At 34.0% G+C, this 18,440-nt stretch overlaps 1 protein-coding gene across 2 annotated transcripts in view; it reads right to left on the bottom strand.

Moving 5' to 3' along the window:
- P4ha1 (prolyl 4-hydroxylase subunit alpha 1) overlaps nucleotides 1-18,440 on the bottom strand; it is a 67,673-nt gene that overhangs the window by 44,784 nt on the left and 4,449 nt on the right. For both annotated transcript variants that reach the window (XM_071611181.1, XM_027931225.2), the window contains exons 2-5: nucleotides 8,741-8,848; nucleotides 7,578-7,674; nucleotides 5,890-6,041; nucleotides 2,202-2,339 (exon numbers count right to left, since the gene is read on the bottom strand). In XM_071611181.1, coding sequence (XP_071467282.1) covers nucleotides 2,202-2,339; nucleotides 5,890-6,041; nucleotides 7,578-7,674; nucleotides 8,741-8,816 — 463 coding nt within the window. In that variant the 5' untranslated portion in view covers nucleotides 8,817-8,848. The remainder of the gene's footprint in view (nucleotides 1-2,201; nucleotides 2,340-5,889; nucleotides 6,042-7,577; nucleotides 7,675-8,740; nucleotides 8,849-18,440) is intronic.

Here is an 18,440-nt window from a genome sequence, read left to right as displayed (position 1 = left end):
CACACATAAGGCACTGGGTTCGATCCTCAGGCACTGGGTTCAATTGTGTCCATCTTAAAAAAAAAAAATCTTGGGGCTGGGGCTCAGCAGTAGTGTACTTGCCTGGCATGTGTGAGGCACTGGGTTCACTTCTCAGCACTGCATATAAATAAATAAAATAAAGGTCTATCAACAACTGAAAAAAAATTAAAAAAAAAAAACTTTCATACAAAGGGTAATAGTTGGAATCAGGCCTATAAAAAATTAATTGTAAATTCCTTTGGTTCAAAGGAAGAGGCATTGATGACTTATTAATATAAGTATCAGACTGAATATTTTGAGACTCTCTCAAAATAAAAATAAAAATAAAAAAGGCTGGAAATAGCTCTGTAGTAAAGGAGTCCCTGGGTTCAATCCCCAGTACAAAAAAACCAACAAAAAGATCCTAATTTATTGTTACAATACAATCACCTCATGCACTCATGACTTAAACTCATGTTGTTAAACCATACAAATTTGTTAGTTATCTGAATATGACATGCTCGACTTTTCAGCCTTTGTGTATATTCCCTCAGAATGGAACACTTTTCCTCGGTATGACCACTTCTGCCTTCCTCTTCCATTTTCATGGCTAATGCTTTGTCCATTAGATCTCTTTTTTGGTGGGGGAGAGGGGGCACCATGAATTGAACCCAGGGGTATTTATCCCCAGCCTTTTTATATTTTATTTAGAAAAGGGCCTTGCTAAGTTGCTGAGTCTGGCTTTGAACTCATAATCCTCCTGCCTCAACATCCCAAGCCACTGGGATTAGAGGCGTGCACCCCCACACCCAGTTAGATTTCAATTTTTAAAATGTTGTCTTCTCCAGGAAGTCTTCCTTAACCCTCCTTATCAAGTCCAGAATTAGGTTTCCAGTTATGTGCTGCCATGGTATGCATTTACTGTAGTATATGTATTCACTGTAGTATATCTTGAAAATATAAGCACCCTGAAAGGCAAAGGTAGAATTCTTTCTTGTTCATTATGTATGCTTAGTTCCTAACATAGTAGCTGGTACATATTAAATAATTAATGTCTATTAAATGTGGCATTTTAAACCAGAACTTTTTTGGGGGGGGCAGTGCTGGGGATCAAACCCAGGATCTTGTATATGCTAGTCAAGCACTCTATCACTGAGCTACATCCCTAGTCCTTCAGAAGTCGATTTTTAAAAATAAAGTTATAATCTTATTGAAAGTGTTACAATATATAGTATTAGCAGAAACAAATAAATTTGCAATTTTGTACATTTTGGGGAATTTGAGTTAATGGAATTATATTCCAGTTTAACAAATTTTATTTAATATTATACCATGTTTAGCTTTACCACTTGATACTTTTATCCCAAATGAAGCAAGAGAAATAACTGTTTTTTTTTGGTACTGGAGATTGAACTCAGCGACGCTCAACCACTAAGCCACATCCCCAGACTATTTTGTATTTTATTTAGAAACAGGGTCTCACTGAGTTGCTTAGTGCCTGTTGCTGAGGCTGGCTCTGAACTCATGATCCTCCTGCCTCAGCCTCCTGAGGCACTGGGATTACAGGAGTGTGCCAATGACTTGGGTACAAAGCATCTTGACAAACGACTCATCCCATTGTTTTTTCCTTCCTGAGAAAACCAATTTCAGTATGAACAGAGGCAACATATTTATTTTTTTCAGATGACAGTGACAGGAAAAAGTAATCATAGCAAGCCTCTGTCTGAAAGAAAAAGTGAGTAAAGTAAATTATCATGAAATAAGACATAACTTTAAAAAAGGAGAGCTTTGCCACAAAGGTTAGAAAACAGGATGTTCCATAACATCTGTGTATACTCAACACATCTTGGCTCTTAATTATTAAGCCTATAAACTTTGATTATCAATTCCCTTACAGTTTTACAAAACATTCTAGTAAGAGATGTTCTAACCTAGAAATATGATTGTTTCTTTTTCTAAACACTAAAATTGCCTACTTAAGTTAGTTCCCATAAATACAAGCTTTCCCAGTAACAAGCTAGAAGAACATCCACCACTATTAAGTCCTAGAAAAAGGGACAGTTCTTTTGTTCTCAAAGGTTATGAAACAAACTAAAGTTTAAAATCATAAAATACAAGTCTTTTTAAATTAACATTATCCTAGTGGACTGAATAGAGCAACCAGGTGATAGACATTACATTGACTGGAAGAATGACCTTACCTGGAAGATTTCCCTTTGAAATGGTATCTGTATCCAGATTGTAAGTGTCCTGGAGACGCAATAGAGCTTTGGCTGCCCCAACCTGATCTTCATCATTAGGAAAGTATTGTCTCTGAATGGTTAGGTTAGAGATAAAGCCTTGAAATAGGAAAAAAGAGATTAAAAAATATGTACAACCTCACAGACTTCTAAGAGTCTTTACAAGGATTTTTAAAATTTTATCATTTTCTACCATTCTATGAATGTTTCACGTGTTCATCAAGAAAACGTTAAATACACTGAATGAGATTTGACATATCCCTAATTTGTTCGACCTTCCCAATGTCTTCTAAGGTTAATTTATTTGAGGTAACTGCACAAATTATATGAGTAGATAAAGATCAACTAACACATAATTGCAAGAAAACAACAATACAATACCAGCCAGCCTGGAAAACAAAAAGTGCCTCCATTAAGCTTCAGAAATGAAATATTTATGAATTTGCAAAGGATATACCTTGGCAATAAATTAAAACTTTCAGATAACAGATGGTACGTAAAATCTGTGCTATTAAAAAATCTGTGCTCTGTTTTCTTCCATGTACCACATGTTATATAGCATGTAAACATAAATTTTAGTGGGATTCTTTGGAGGACAGAAAATTATAGATTTAAGATTAACAGTTAAGCTAGTATACCGAAATATATTTAGAAATGTTAAATTATCAAATACAGTGATAATCAATCAAGATTTGATATATAAAACCTTAATTTAAAGATGATTTATAAATAAAATAGCGAAAATCAAACTAACAAATCAATTACTGATAATGATATAACTCCTAAGAAGGATGGATGCTAAATACTCTTTGAGAAATCAAAACCAAAAACAATGAGTTTAAAATTTTTATAATGTAAATGTCATCATTGTAAATAAAAAATAGGTATGAGATTTCTCTCTTATTAACTTTTAATCAGGGGCTGGGGATGTAGTTCAAGTGGTAGCGCTCTCGCTTAGCCTGCATGAGACATTGGGTTCGATTCTCAGCACCATATAAAAATAAAGATATTGTGTCCACCTAAAACTAAAAAATAAATATTTAAAAAAAACTTATAATCAACTATTTGTATTTTGGTCAGCAAAAGATCAGGCATTTTTATGTTAATGGAAATATACAAATATCAACTAGCTGGAAGAAGGCTAAAGTTCATATAAAGTTTGAAACTATCCCTCAGTAACAATTTCCACATGGAATTTTACAGACAAATTTCACAAATCTTACAGAAGATCACAATGTTTTGTGTGTGTGTGTGTGTGTAGCACATTATGGGATAACTACCACAGATTAAAACACCAAAGTCTACAGGTCATTATTTTCTTTTCCAGCCTTGTATAGTGCAGGTCATTACTTTAGAATGAATGATATGTGTGTTTATGTTTGTGTAAACATGTTATGCATAGAATGAGGGGGGTGGAGAGAGATAGGTGGGTGTTATTTCTTTCAAAATGTTCTCATGGGGCTGGGGTTGTGACTCAGAGGTAAAGTGCTTGCCTCACATGCGGTGAGGGACTGCGTTTGATCCTCAGCACCACATAAAAATAAATGAAATAAAGATAGTGCCCATATACAACTAAAAAAAAAAAAAATTTAATGTTCTCATGGTGTTATATATATAGCAAAGAAAATAATCACAGACATTTCCCCTCATAGTGAAGTATTCATAAGTACTTGCAATTACTTTTCAAGATTTCTGGTCTTTTGCATAATACAGTAGTCCCCTAAACATAAAGAGACATTCTAAGACTGAATATTGCCTGAAATCATGTATAATACAAAACCTATGTAAACTATGTTTTTCCTATGCATATATACACAAATTTAATGCTTTTTCTATCTTAACAAGTACTTATGATATCACACTTTTGTAGTTTGAGATGCAACTATAAACAACCATGTTTCTTTTTCTTCACAATTTCATGGAAAATTCATTTTTACTATAGATCCTAGTAATTTTGTGTGCAATTTTTTCAACTTCAGTACATGATTTTTTTCCTATCAAGTCAATAACTTTCACTTAAAAGAAATAACTTTCACTTAAAGAAAATACTTTATGTCTTCTCTTTGGCACATCCAAACTGTCATCACTACTCTTGCACTTTGAGGTCATCATTAAGTAAAATAAGGGTTATCTGAACACAAAGCACTATGATACTGTGACAATGAACTGGTAACCAAGAGAATTACTAAGTGACTAAGGTTGGGTAGCATATATAGCATGGATACACTGGACAAAGCTATGATTCCTATCCCAGATGGAACAGGATATGACAGCATGAGATTTAATCACACTACTAAGAAAGGCACAAAATTTAAAACTGTTTATTTCTGGAATTTTCCATCTAGTATTCTTAAACTATGAGTAACTAAAACTGCAGAATGTAAAGCTGTGCCTAAGAAAGGAATAATATAGTTTACTTCATTGCCTAAAACACTGGTAAGTACTCCTGGAGGATTTTTTGGTTTGTTTTTTTTTTTTGGTGGTACTGGGGATGGGACCCAGTAGCATCTTACCACTGAGCTATATCCCTAGTGTTTTGGGTGGTTTTTTGTTTGGTTGGTTGTTTTTTTGGGGGGGGTGTTGTTTTTGTTTTTTTTGTTTTGAGATGAGGTCTTTCTAAGTTACCTAAACAGGTCTCAAACCTGTGGTTCTCCTGCCTCAGTCTCCCAAATGCTAGGATTACAGGTGTGCATCACCATTCCTGGCTATCTTGGGAGTATTTTTATTTGAGACCAGCTCTCTTAGAAATTTTTTTTTCTTTTTTTCTGGGTACCGGGAATTGAACTCAAGGGCACTTAATCACTGAGCCATATCCCCAGCCCTATTTTGTAATTTATTTAGAGACAGGGTCTCACTGAGTTGCTTAGCTGGCTTTGAACTCACACACTCCTCCTGCCTCCACCTCCAAGCTGCTGGGATTACAGGTATGTGCCACCATGCCCAGCTTAGAATATTTTATCTCTGCAGCTGGCTCAGCATTCTTGCTCCCTCTTTTGGCCACCTTATTACATTCAACAAATATATGAGCCCCTAACTGTATACTAGGCATAATCCCTTTACCTCCTTCAATTCTAGACTAAGTTTTCTGTTACTAAAATATCTAAAACACCTGAACAATTTCAACTACAATTTTACTGTTTCAACTAGGAAGACTTATTCATTATTGGTGTTTGTAGTCTCAGTTTTTAAATTTATTGCCTATATTGAGTAATAGAGTAATCCTAAACTCAGAATAATAGGTAGAACATACTAACACTCTCTTTACGATACCACTCCTGATATTTTAAGAATTGAAAATAAAAATTTATATAGACATCTTTAAAGTCTGAAAGTAATCCTAAATATAAACGATTACCCTCAGAAATGCCAAATGCTATTTGCCAAATAATCTATTCACTTCTGTAGATTTCATAACAAAATCACCAGTGTTAGTCACTAGTAGCATAAATTACTATTTTTTAAATCAAAGTATTCAGGATCTTGACTAAATTAGCTCTGATCTAACCAAATGGAGTTGGGCAATAATTCACTTCATTTACAACATTGATGTTCTAGGAACTGAATTTATCACAAATTTTGGCATTTCTATAGGTGGTGAAAGTATTGCCTTACCCTTTTTTTTTTCCCTCATTAGATTCCTCAGACTTACCATCTGACATATCTTTAAGGATCAGATTCTCCAACTCACTCCACTCAGTGTTGAGTCGTTTCATTAACTTGAATGCATTTACAGGATGCCCAACAAATCCTTCTGGATCTTTTGTTGCTGTGCTAGTTAGCTGATCTAACTTCTCTGCCCATCTACAGATGTTAAGACATAAAAATGGAGTATACACACAGTCAAATAAGGAAAAACACAATTTAGTAGCACTTGAAAATAGAGACTAGAGGCTTAAAACTATTAACTTCTTTTTGGGCTGGGGTTGTAGCTCAGGGGTATAGTGCTTGCCTAGCCAATGTGAGGAACTGGGTTAGATCCTCAGCGCCACACATAAATAAAATAAAAGTACTGAGTCCATCTACAACTAAAAATATTAACAAAAAACTTGTTTTTAAAGTAAAATTATAAAGGTTCTTTAAAAAGTAAAATGTTCTTATTGGTAAATCCAACTTGGCAGAATCAAAATATAACTGTAAAAGATTTTTGGTTTAGTTTTTTGTTGTCGATATTGTATGTTTGTTTATTTATTTATTTGCAGCACTGAGGATTGAACCCAGTGCCCTCACATGCTAGGCAAGTGCTCTACCACTGAGCCACAACCCTAGCCCTCATGGTTTAGTTCTGTTTTTTTCCAAATAGTAAACAGAACCTACCTTAGTAAAAGCCGAGATTTGATACTTCTAGTACAAAAAAAAAAAAAAAAAAAAAAATTCATTTTCCCATAGGTCCTTAAGGCCAAATAACTGACGATTACAAAGTACAGATAAGCTCAACCAAATTCAGCAACATGTTCATTTAAATCAACTTACACTAAAATTTTTTGTGTGGGTGGGTGGAGTGGGGATGGCATCTTGCCACGTTGACCAGGCTGACCCAGAACTCTTGGGTCCAAGCAATCCTCCTGTCCTACCTCAGCCTCGGGAGTAGCTGGGTTTATGGAAGTAAGCCACTGAACTTGGCTTAACTAATGCCAGAGTTTTACATTCAATATCTAGAAACTAAACAAAAGCCTTAATACTTAGCTACTCATTGAACAAAGAACAGGAATTCTCAGGTCAGGATTAACTATAATCTGAGTCAATTAAAGATAATTAGCATTTGAGAAAAACTACATCAATTAAATAATATTAACTATACTTACCACTATTGGCTCAAAAATGAAGGAATGAAGGATAAAGAGAACTTTATCCAGGTGGCTTCATTAGGGGTTGGGGCAATAATAGGATAGATGATATTTTGAAAATATTTGGCACCATTTTGAAAAATGGTCAGTCAATTCCTCATTACCCATCATATCCTCATCTCAATCCATGTTCTTCCACATAAACCCAGACCCAGGCTTTAGCCCTTGTTCACTATACTCTTGCTTTAGCCATTTTAACTTGTTTTCTAAAACTCAAAGATGGTTTTTATTTCTACTCAAAGTTTTAGCTTAAAAAAAGAAAACATACAGGTGGAGGTTTGTTTGTTTTGTACCAGGGATTGAACCACTGAGCTTAACCACTGAGCCACATCCCCTATCCTTTTTTATTCTGAGACAGAGCCTTGCTAAGTTTCTGAGGCTGGCTTTGAACCTTGGATCCTCTTGCCTTAGCCTTCCAAGCCACTGGGATTATAAGTGTGCGCCAGCACACCCAGTTTGGAGTCAATCTTAATAAGTAAAACATACTACTTACTTTTTTATTTGTTCTAATTTGTCCTCTTCGGCCTTAATATAATCTTTCAGAGAAGTCACCAGATCTTTCTCAGTATGGATCAAATCAGTCATCTGACCTATAAAGGAAAGAGGAGAAGAAGGTTTTGCTCATATCCATCTACACAATATTTTAGAACAAGCTTAGAATGATTAAGAATGCTTCATTCTATGGGAAGATTTAACTGGCATAAAATGAGATAGGTTAGAGAGGATCATTTTTTCCCTTTTTATAGCACTTGCCTAGTATATGAGAGAGGCTCTGGGTTCTATCCCCAGCAAGATAAAAAAGAAAAGAAAGAAAGAAATTAAGGAGATAAATCAAAATAAAGCCCCAAACTTTATTCTAATCATGTGTTCCAATTTTAATTTTCAATCTACTTAATTTTACAAGCCTTGTCTGTGTTGGCACATTGTCTTTTCACTGACAAAATTGTTACAAAACAATACTACTTTCCAAGGATCAATGTTTGCTTTTTATCACTTCCTTCCTCACCTTTTGTTTTCAAGACTAGAATTAAACAGAAACTACACTAAAAAGGTTGCAAATATTCTATTTTTAGTTATTTATAAGGGATTGAGATTACTCATCATTTTATATGATGAAATCAAATATTATAAATATTTGTATTTTAGCTTACAATTCTATAAGGGTCAAAAAGTCAACAGAATGAAGGCAAACACCTTATTTAAGGCAATTAAAAGTACATACATGAAAATATAAAAGGATACATTTCAAACTCTAAGGAATTATTCTGGGAGCAAGGGGACATGGGGAGATGTACTATAGTCTGTGTACTATACTTTTTCCCCCCCACTTTAACCAATATGCTATTTTTATAATACTTTTATATAAGATCTATAAAAATTATGATGCAGAAAAATAATGTATTCACAGTAGATTTTTAATGGAAAAAGATTAGAAAACAATATGTAGGATATTTGTTTATCTATGCATCAAAAGACTATATGCATTAAATTATTTGCTAGATAAAAAAATCAGTAATTTTCTTTGGCATGCTTTTCTAAATTTTCATAAGCTTCTAATCAGAATATTTATCATGGAACTGCACTGTATACGTTTCTACTAATTTAAAAACACTTAAAAATGGAAAATTTTAAATGCGAAATATAGTTAAGACTTACCAATTGAAGTAAAAAAGCCTGGATGGGCCAAAGACTGGGGAAGTAGAATCCCTATGACTAAAATACACCAGATCATCTTGGAAGACTTAATTTTACAGGTTCACACACCTGCAAGAGAAATAAAACCATTGCAAAAAAAAGAGGAAGAAGGGAAATGTTATTTATCTTTCCCATTTAAATGTTGTTTAAATCCAGATTCCAAGAATTTTTTTTAATCTGTAAATGGACATAATACCTTTATTTATCTATTCTTATATAGTGATGAAGATCAAACTCAATGTCTCACACTTGCAAGGCAAGTGCTCTAACCCCAAATTGATGTTAATTATCATAAACTCAGTGGATTAAACAAAGGAGAAAAGGGAGCAGGACTAGGAATAGGAAAGACAGTAGAATGAAAAAGAAAAAATTCTTATAAATTGATATAATAATTTAATTAAATAATTTAATGATAGTTAACTTCTTATTTTTCATGTAGAATACTACCTTGATATTTCATGTTAGAGAAAAAAATTACATTTTTTTATTACCTGATAACTTATGCTTAAAAATTTAATCTGAATTTTTTTCATAATAATACAATCAGAGTAGCTGAATAGCAGTGGCTCTTCATATAACCTAAGATATGTTTTCTCTGTGATATAGATAAAAACCATGATATTCCCAGAAGATATGCTTTATTAGATATTGCCAATATATTTTAAAGATGTCAGAATATGTTTTAAAGGAAAAAAATTTCAGAGCTTTCTAATTAATCCTTAAAATTCCTAACTTGTGGGCTGGGGATATAGCTCAGTTGGCAGAGTGCTTGCCTCACATGCACAAGGCCCTGGGTTCAATCCCCAGCACCACAAAAAAAAAAAAGAAAGAAAGAAAATTCCTAACTTGTTCCATCTTTCTCTGTATGGTTTTAAATTTTTAAATAAATTCAATTAAAACTTGTGCATTTGGGGGTAATGAAAATGTAGGGACACATGATTAAATAACTCTGATAGTACTGAATCATGAATATTAAGTAGGTGAATTGTATGGTATATGAATTATATCTCAATGATGCCTAAAAATAAGAAAAGAAAGTTCACAGTTGTGAATTTTTTTATTTTTTAATCCTGGTAGCAAAGCCCTTCTGTTTCTCTGTGCCACTGGTAGCAGTTTTTTCTAGTGAAAATTCTACACAGCAGATGAGGATATCAACTAAACAACATAAAGGTTTTAACTTGATTTCCCAGATGTCCTACCACCACTCTTCTCTCTCTCCTTCTCTACCCAAACATGAACTTTAAATGCTTCTGATTACCTTACAGGAGAATAAACCACCATTACAATACTGTTTGCCCCAGTAACAGGCTCCCACTGGTTATTCTAATTTGTCACACTGTTCTCTTTGTATAGGCACCTCTGATTTCCAGTGTGAATTTACCTAAACCAACAGGCTGAGTGGAGGCCACAGTGAAAGGTCCCTATTCCAGCTGAAAAATAACACTACTTTCCCTGTAACTTGAATCTCAATAAAAATAGATCACCACAAAAAATGACATTCTGGAAGAACTCCTAAATCTCCTCCCTCAAGTTTGCTGCAAACTTCCAGATACTTCCAGAACCACACAGTAGTGAAATGCCCTGCTTTCTTGGCTGCCATACAGTGATTTTGGGAAGGCTTCTAGAATGTAGCAGATGCAGACACTTCCTTTCCTGGGTTCCTGCCAAAGCACAAGTCTTTTTCAAAACCCGATGCTGTCTGAAGAGTCTAGAAGTTTCTCACTGTTTAAAAAGATTTCTGTCATCATTTTCTTCATGAATAAATGCTATTTCCAAAAAATACAAATGCTTTGTCTGTACTCACAGAAAGATAATCACAAATGTTGTTTGAACTTTTAACTCCAATGAGAAAGTTTAGATTTTTTCAGATGAGATTATTGTTTCACTGCTAAAAATATACTGTCATGAACGATTCTTTGTCAACTTTTATTGTCCTTAAACTTCAAGAACCATTAGCTTACAGAACTAAATAGATTTCAATGGTGCTTTTCTTCAAATACAACTTGAAAGTTTTATTTTAAGAATGACAGAGCTTACATAAAAATCCAAAGCATTATTCACATAAAGAGTAAGTATTTCTTTACCTTATGTTATGCTTTAAAATAAAGTCTACACAGGTTTAACAGTTATAAACAATAAAACAAAACAACCACAGAGTATCTCTGAAAGCAGATAATTTCTAAATTTACGAATAAGAAAGCAATCTAGATAATTTACACAAATTCCAGGTGATGTTGATATTACTGGGACTAAGGATCACACTTTGGAGAACCACTGGATACAAAAACCCTTGTAATTATGGAATTCTTCCCTTAAATAGCTTTTACATCAACTCACGTTTTGTAAAAATATAACTGAAATTCTAATTACTGTAGGGAATGGTTCCTCTAACCTGTTTTAACACTATGTCTCATTTACCCACATTCATTCAGAAACCTTAAGGAGTATGTTAATGTGCTTTATCAATCACAGATTTTTAAAACAATGATTTCCTTACTCATAGTGTTTTACTTCCATCATTTCCATTCTCATTCAGTTATCAACTTGCAAAGTAAATCATTATACAACATCTAAGAGTCAAGTGCCCAAAGACAATACAATTTTATAAAAAAAAAAAAAGGAGATATGTCTCCTGTTCTAAATCTTCAAACAAGCTTGAATAGAATATAAATAGATCAAAGCGGATGCAATCTCCTTTAGGAAAAAAAAAAAATGTCTCAGGTAGGCCTGGATAAAAGCAAATTGCAAAGTGCACGAATTATTCAACATCAAACTTTCCTAAAGTGCTTCTTCCAGGAAAGTCCAGCCCCACAAACTCAATAGGTCAATCAAACCCTCAGAATAGACTTTAAGAGTTCTACTACACTGTAAATATTTACAATGTTGAGTCATCAGGATTTATTGAATTTTAAGTATAAATTATTCAATAAATTACTAGAATTGGGCATCCGGCAAAAAAAAAAAAAAAAAAAAAAAAGTCTATTATCCTTTCGGTTTCACATTTTTTCTTCCAAGAAAAACCTGCAACATTTCCAGACAAATTATCCAACAATTTTAAAAGGCAGACTCAAGATGCTTGATATCCTAAACTTTAAAATTTTTCACAAAGCTCCTTTTAACAAGTCTCTCCACACCTTCCATACTTGTTCTAATTATTTTAGAAGGCTCCAACTTTGTTTTTCCTCATACAGATCTCATATCCAACTGTTGGTTCTCCTGTCACAGTGTTCACTTAAATCATTTTGACAGTTTTCATGATCAACACAAAAGACCAACACAAATTCTGGCCATTACAATGTGCTGTGTGTCAAGATGTGGCATGCCTTTTCTATCAAAGATGGAATGGATTTTCTGAGACAACTAAGAGTGATTACTGATGCAAGTAGTTTTATTTTTGCTTTTCTCTGTAATCCCTTAGCAAATTGTCATTTGTTTAACTTAATTCCATGAATTCCAGTCATACTTTTGTTCCCAAAGAATGTGAGCTAGTATCTAGTACTTAGAATCTGATGGACAAGAGCTTTAATGCTATGATCAACTGCTCTATCAAAAACTCAAGAAATCTTGCTAACTTCTTTTCCACACCTTTCTTACTTGAGCAGTGAACCGAGTTGCTGACTTAATTAATTCCAACTTAATAGCATTTTAAGACTCATACTGGGAGTCAGTTCCAAGTCAAGATATTGCCCTTTATTAAAAGTGCAACATGGGGGATCATTTAGAAGTTCTTCTATCAGAGAAAACCTTAATATAAAATCATTTCAGAAAACACACCTCTGATTTTGCCTATTATACCTCCATTACTCCTATTCTCTTCTAGAAACTGCCTCTTCTACCCTTTTGATGCTGCTCTCCTCTACCTTCAACTCATCCTCACAGTTTTAGCAGTCATGTTACAAACAGCATGATCCCTAACTAAGTGGCTCATAAATTTCTGGAAATTTTGGAAAGTGAGAAAGAAATGGCACTCACTCTTTGAACTATATAAAGTAAGTTCAGGAGAAATTAGAGATCAAGCTCTGTCATATAGGTCCAAAGAGTGGATGAAGCAGATATACAGAAAGACAAGACGACGAACAAGATGGAGAAGAAAAAATATATTCTTGAAGTCTAATCATACTCTTAATCTCAATTTTTTAGACAATTTCCTATTTATACTTACAATTACCTAATGTGCTAGGAGTTGGGTTTTTATTGAGCCCAGAGTACTAAAAAATAATCTGTCTCCTCATCCCTGTGCTTAATGCAATATTTCTCAATAACTGCTTTTTGCTTCTTAAAGAGATCCAAAAATACTACTTCTATATCAAAGGTAGTTTATGAATATGTGACTTAATCTACTTTTTTAAAGATTTAAACTGGAATTCAGGTTCACTTCAAGTTAAATTAACTCGATATTTATTCTTTTATTTATTTTTTTAAGTGCCAGGGATCAAACCCAGATACACACACACACCCCAGGCAAACATTCTACCACTGAGCACATGCACAACTTAATGTCTGAAGTTCTGCTCAGCTAGGAAAATCAGATACTCCTAAATCAGAAACTTTTTAATGTAGGTTAATGGAGAAGTTTGACAAAGATATCAATCTTATTATTATTAAAATGGTACCATTCTTTCACTAACTTTGAGACTATGTGTTTTAAACTACATAACAGTTGAATATTCAACTATTTCAAACACCTTCTTAGAAATACATACATTCCTAATATGCAAAAAAGGTCAAAATTCTTGCTTCCAGGATAGAGAAGCTAAAAATTTACAGTAAATCAGTAAATGTCAACCTTTATTTGATGGTTCTTTTAACAGGAACCAGGAATAAGCCAAAGGGTAAGGTGTAAATATGAAGGTCAAATGTGACTGCCAGCAAGTAATTTAAAAAGCAATAATTTATATCAAGGTGCTTAGGTTACCACCTGGAACACAGAACACACTTAAAAAATGTCAATTACTTTTGGATGTGGGGAAAAACTCAATAATAGCTGAATTTGTCACCAAAGATGTCTCATGGGGCACAGAAACAGAAATGACCTGGAGAAGAAAGCTCAATTTCAACTCTGGTTAAGATAGCAAGAAGGAACAAGTAGCCCAGACCCCTAGAAGACAGATGCAGGTCCTTTATGTTTTAGGAATTTTGAGAAGACAATAGACAGAGGCTGAAGGAAGAAGGAAAAGAAAGAAACATTAAATGATATATACATTCCTTGATGTTGCTTAATCCAAATATTATGTTGTTATGTCCAAATATTAACTTAGTCTAAAGGTTTATCTCAGAAATAAAACAAAGATTTTTTTCTTCTTTTGCATACAAATATCCAACAGTTCCAGACTGTCTTCTATTGAATTGCCATTTATTTTTCCCAAAAGAATTGACCATTTTTGAGCATCTGAATTCTTTTTTTAATTTTTTTAGTTATTTAGGTGGGCACAATATCTTTATCTTTAATGTAGTGCTGAGGATCAAACCCAGAGCCTCACGAATGCGTGGCAAATGCTCACCCTCTGAGCACAATCCCAACCCTGAGCATCTGAATTCTTATTTTGTTCCATTGATCTACACATCTTTTCTCTAAAACCATACTGCCTTGATTACAGTAGCTCTATATCAAGTTGAAATCAAGTAGTGTTTTAGCTTTTTTAGTTCCTTTGCTTTTCCCTATAAATTTTAGAATCAGCTTGTGAGTTTCTATAAGAAATCCTGCTGAAATATGGACAGAAACTGCATTGAATCTATATATTTCAGGTGGATAACAATGTACATTTTTAATAGAGCTTCCAATCCTTGAGCATGGTATAATCAGTGTTTTTTAATTTTCAGCATACAGATTTTGTAAAGTCAATTCTTCAAATATTTCATGTTTCTGGTGCTGAGATGGTAATTTTTTTAATTTCAATTTCCAATTGCTCACTACAAGTATAGAGAAATGCAACTGATTGATCTGTATTGACCTTCTATCCTGAAAATCTGCAGAATTCACTTATTTACCATAGCTGTTTTTGAAGAGCCTTTTAAGTTTCTACATAGAGATGTTGTCTGATAACAGAGATTTCCCTTTGAAATACACTTTTTAAAAGAATGAAGACAAGCCACCAACTGGAAAAAAATTACTTCCCTATCACATAAATTCAAGTCATTCCACTCCTAGAAAAGAAAGCATATGCCCTGCTAAAGATTTGTACATTAATGTTACAGATTTATCACAGTCAAAAATGGGGAGGGGCTGGGCACGTGGCTCAAGCGGTAACGCGCTCCCCTGGCATGCGTGGGGCGCTGGGTTTGATCCTCAGCACCACATAAAATAAAGATGTTGTGTCCGCCGAAAATTAAATATTAAAAAATTCTCTCTCTCTCTCTCTCTCTCTAAAAAGAGGGGAGGGAAACAGCCCAAATGTCCATCAACTGGTAAATGGATTTTTTAAATTATGGTAACTTGTACAATCTACTACAATTTAACAAACAACAAAAAGGAATGAACAACATGGGTGAATGTCAAAATAATTATACTGAGGGCTGGGGATGTGGCTCAAGCGGTAGCACACTGGCCTGGCATGCGTACAGCCCGGGTTCCATCCTCAGCACCACATACAAAGATGTTGTGTCCACCGAAAACTAAAAAATAAATATTAAAAAATTCTCTCTCTTTAAAAAAAATAATAATAATTATACTGAGTGTAATAAGCCAGACTCATACTCTATAACAATATATATAGAGAGAGATTATACTAAACAATCCCATTTATATAAATCTGTAGAAAATACAAACTAATCTCAAGTGACAGAGAAAAATGGTTTCTTAGGGATGAGAAGCAGAGGAGGAACTGCAAATTCATAAAAAAAAAAATCTTAAGGGTGATATTTTTACTTAACACCATCACAATTCTAGTGTTCACATGTAACTTATTTTTTTTAGTTGTAGATGGACACAATACCTTTATTTTTATTTATTTATTTTTATGTGGTGCTGAGGATCAAACCCAGTGCCTCACATGTGCCAGGCAAGTGCTCTACCACTGAGCTACAACCTCAGCCCTAGAGTGTTTTTTGTTTGTTTATGGGTACTTTTTTTTATTTGTTCCTTTTAGTTATACATGACAGTAAAATGTATTTTGACATATCATACACAGAGCATAACTTCCCATTCTTATGGTTGTACAAGTTACACTGGTCATGTATTCATATACAAACATAGGAAAGTTATGTCAGATTCATTCTACTGTATTTCCCATTCCCATTAGGCCTTCCTTCCTCCCATTCCTGCCCCCCCTCCAATCCAGTGAACCTCCACTGCCCTCCCCCTCGACCCCCACAAGGTCCACTGTGGGTCAGCATCTGTATATCAGGGACAATATTTGGTCTTTGGTTTTTTGCGGATTGGCTTATTTCACTTAATATCCTCCAGTTCCATCTATTTACCAGAAAATTCCATAATTTTATTCTTCTTTACAGCTAATATTCCATTGGGTATGCACCACATTTCTTTATCCATTCATCTGTTGAAAGGCACCTAAGCGAGTTCCACAGCTTACCTATTGTGAATTGAGCTGCTATGAATATTATGTGGCCACATCACTACAGCATGCTGATTTTAAGTTCTTTGGGTATTTGCTGAGGAGTGGGATAGCTGGGTCAAATGGTGGTTCCATTCCAAATTTTCTGAGAAATCTCCATACTGTTTTCCAGGGTAGTTACACCAATTTGCAGTTCCACCAGCAATATATGAGTGTCCCTTTTCCCCCACATCCTCACCAACATTTACTGTCACTTGTAATAGTGTTTTTAATCAATTAATTGAGACCTATTCTCTAAATATCTTTGAGGTTAAAAGAAATGACAGTAAAATTTGAAACTATGTAACTTTGAGAATGTCTTCATGCAACCTTTGAATATGAATAAATCTGTATGAATTTAAAAGGTGTTGGGACAGGATTCTCTGGAAATGAGGCAATAACAAAGGTCAATATAGCAATGCTGAGAGATCCAAAATGTTTTGAGGTCCTAAATTCAAACAAGTAGATTTTAGAAACACTAAAATAAACACTTACTGATTAATTTTTGAAGGAACTAGATCTATAAATACAGCTAATCTTACAGTGTAACAATAGTTCTGAGCCTATTTAAAACGAGTTAGTTGATATTTACTGCACTCTTATATAAACATATAAACACATCCTCCATTCTGTATGTTATTTCAAACAAGAAGCTATTATTCTTTAAGCACAATGTAAAGTAACAATATCACTATGTGCAATAAGACTTAATGATCACAACACAGAACCCAGAAGAACATTTCCAGGACAATTTTTCTAGAAGTAAACAACAGTGCAGTCTTTGTATACACATTTTCCTTCTTTAGTGAAATAAACATTTCACAGAACAATTTTTGGTTAGAAAGCTTGAGAAATTATTTGGACAATAGAGCTAGGGAGCCAGGTGAAAAATCTTATTCAGAAAATAGAAAAAAGATTAACCACATCTTAGTGATTAAAACTTTATAATTTCCATTTCTATTACTTATTCCCCAGAAACCTTACTAAATACCTTCCAAAAATTTAATATGTTTATAAAAATTTGGGGAGGTGCACCAGGGATTGAACTCAAGGGCACTAGACCAATGAGCCATATCCCTAGCCCTATTTTGTATTTTATTTAGAGACAGGGTCTCACTGAGTTGCTTAGTGCCTCGCCATTGCTGAGGCTGGCTTTGAACTCGAGATCTTCCTGCCTCAGCCTCCTAAGCCACTGGGATTAAAGGCGTGCACCACCACCCTGGCTAGTAATTTTAAGATGCTCACAGAATCCACTTCTGTCACTGTAGACATGAATAACAGAACACAATAGTTTTCCTTTATCCACAGGTTCACTTTCTGTGGTTTCAGTTACCCATGGTCAACTGTGGCCTAAAACTATTATTTTAGTGCAATGAGGAATTAAGACATTTTGAACACAAGTGTAGTGATCTGGCAATTTGGATATACAAAGAGAATCCATAAAGTGCTTCCAAAGTAACATTCAAAATTTTGAGAGACCATATCACATGACTTTTATTATAGTATAGTTATAATTATATTTTAATTTATTGTTCTATTTTAATTTATTGTTCTTAATCTCTTACTGTGTGTAGAGGAAAAAAAACAATATATGTACAATCTGATACTGAGGCTTCAGACATCCTTGGGGGTCTTAGAATGTAACCCTCGTGGATCAGAGAATACTACTATATACTGCTCTTCTACTTGATACTTCATACGATGTTCAAAGCTTTTTTCATGACTTGTAGTTGTTGATTATCAATTCTTGGGTCTTATTAAGTTCCAAAATCAAAGTAAATTTGATTCCTATAACTGAAACATCTGTTTAATTCATTCTGCATATATTACAGACAAATACCCACAGGTACCTATAATATTACTCAAATCTCATTCCCAATACAAAAGAGGTTATTTATGTATGCTTGTATCTCTGAACATGATCAATTCAGGCCAGGATCCATTAGTTCAGAGTAGAATAGCCAAAACTGGTTAGCAACCCCTTTCTTAATAGATGGATTATAGCTTCAAGACTCAGGTATACTTTACTCAACTTCAACCCTCCCAAGGCTATATTGCCAAAATGCCACTTTTCTTTACCCTGGTCTAACTCTCTTCTTTCCAGCCTTCAA

The sequence above is a fragment of the Marmota flaviventris genome, chromosome 4 (genome assembly GCF_047511675.1).
Source record: "Marmota flaviventris isolate mMarFla1 chromosome 4, mMarFla1.hap1, whole genome shotgun sequence".
Classification (NCBI taxonomy): domain Eukaryota; kingdom Metazoa; phylum Chordata; class Mammalia; order Rodentia; family Sciuridae; genus Marmota; species Marmota flaviventris.
Note: the sequence above shows the minus strand (reverse complement) of the source record. Positions and strands in the feature narration are given on the sequence as shown.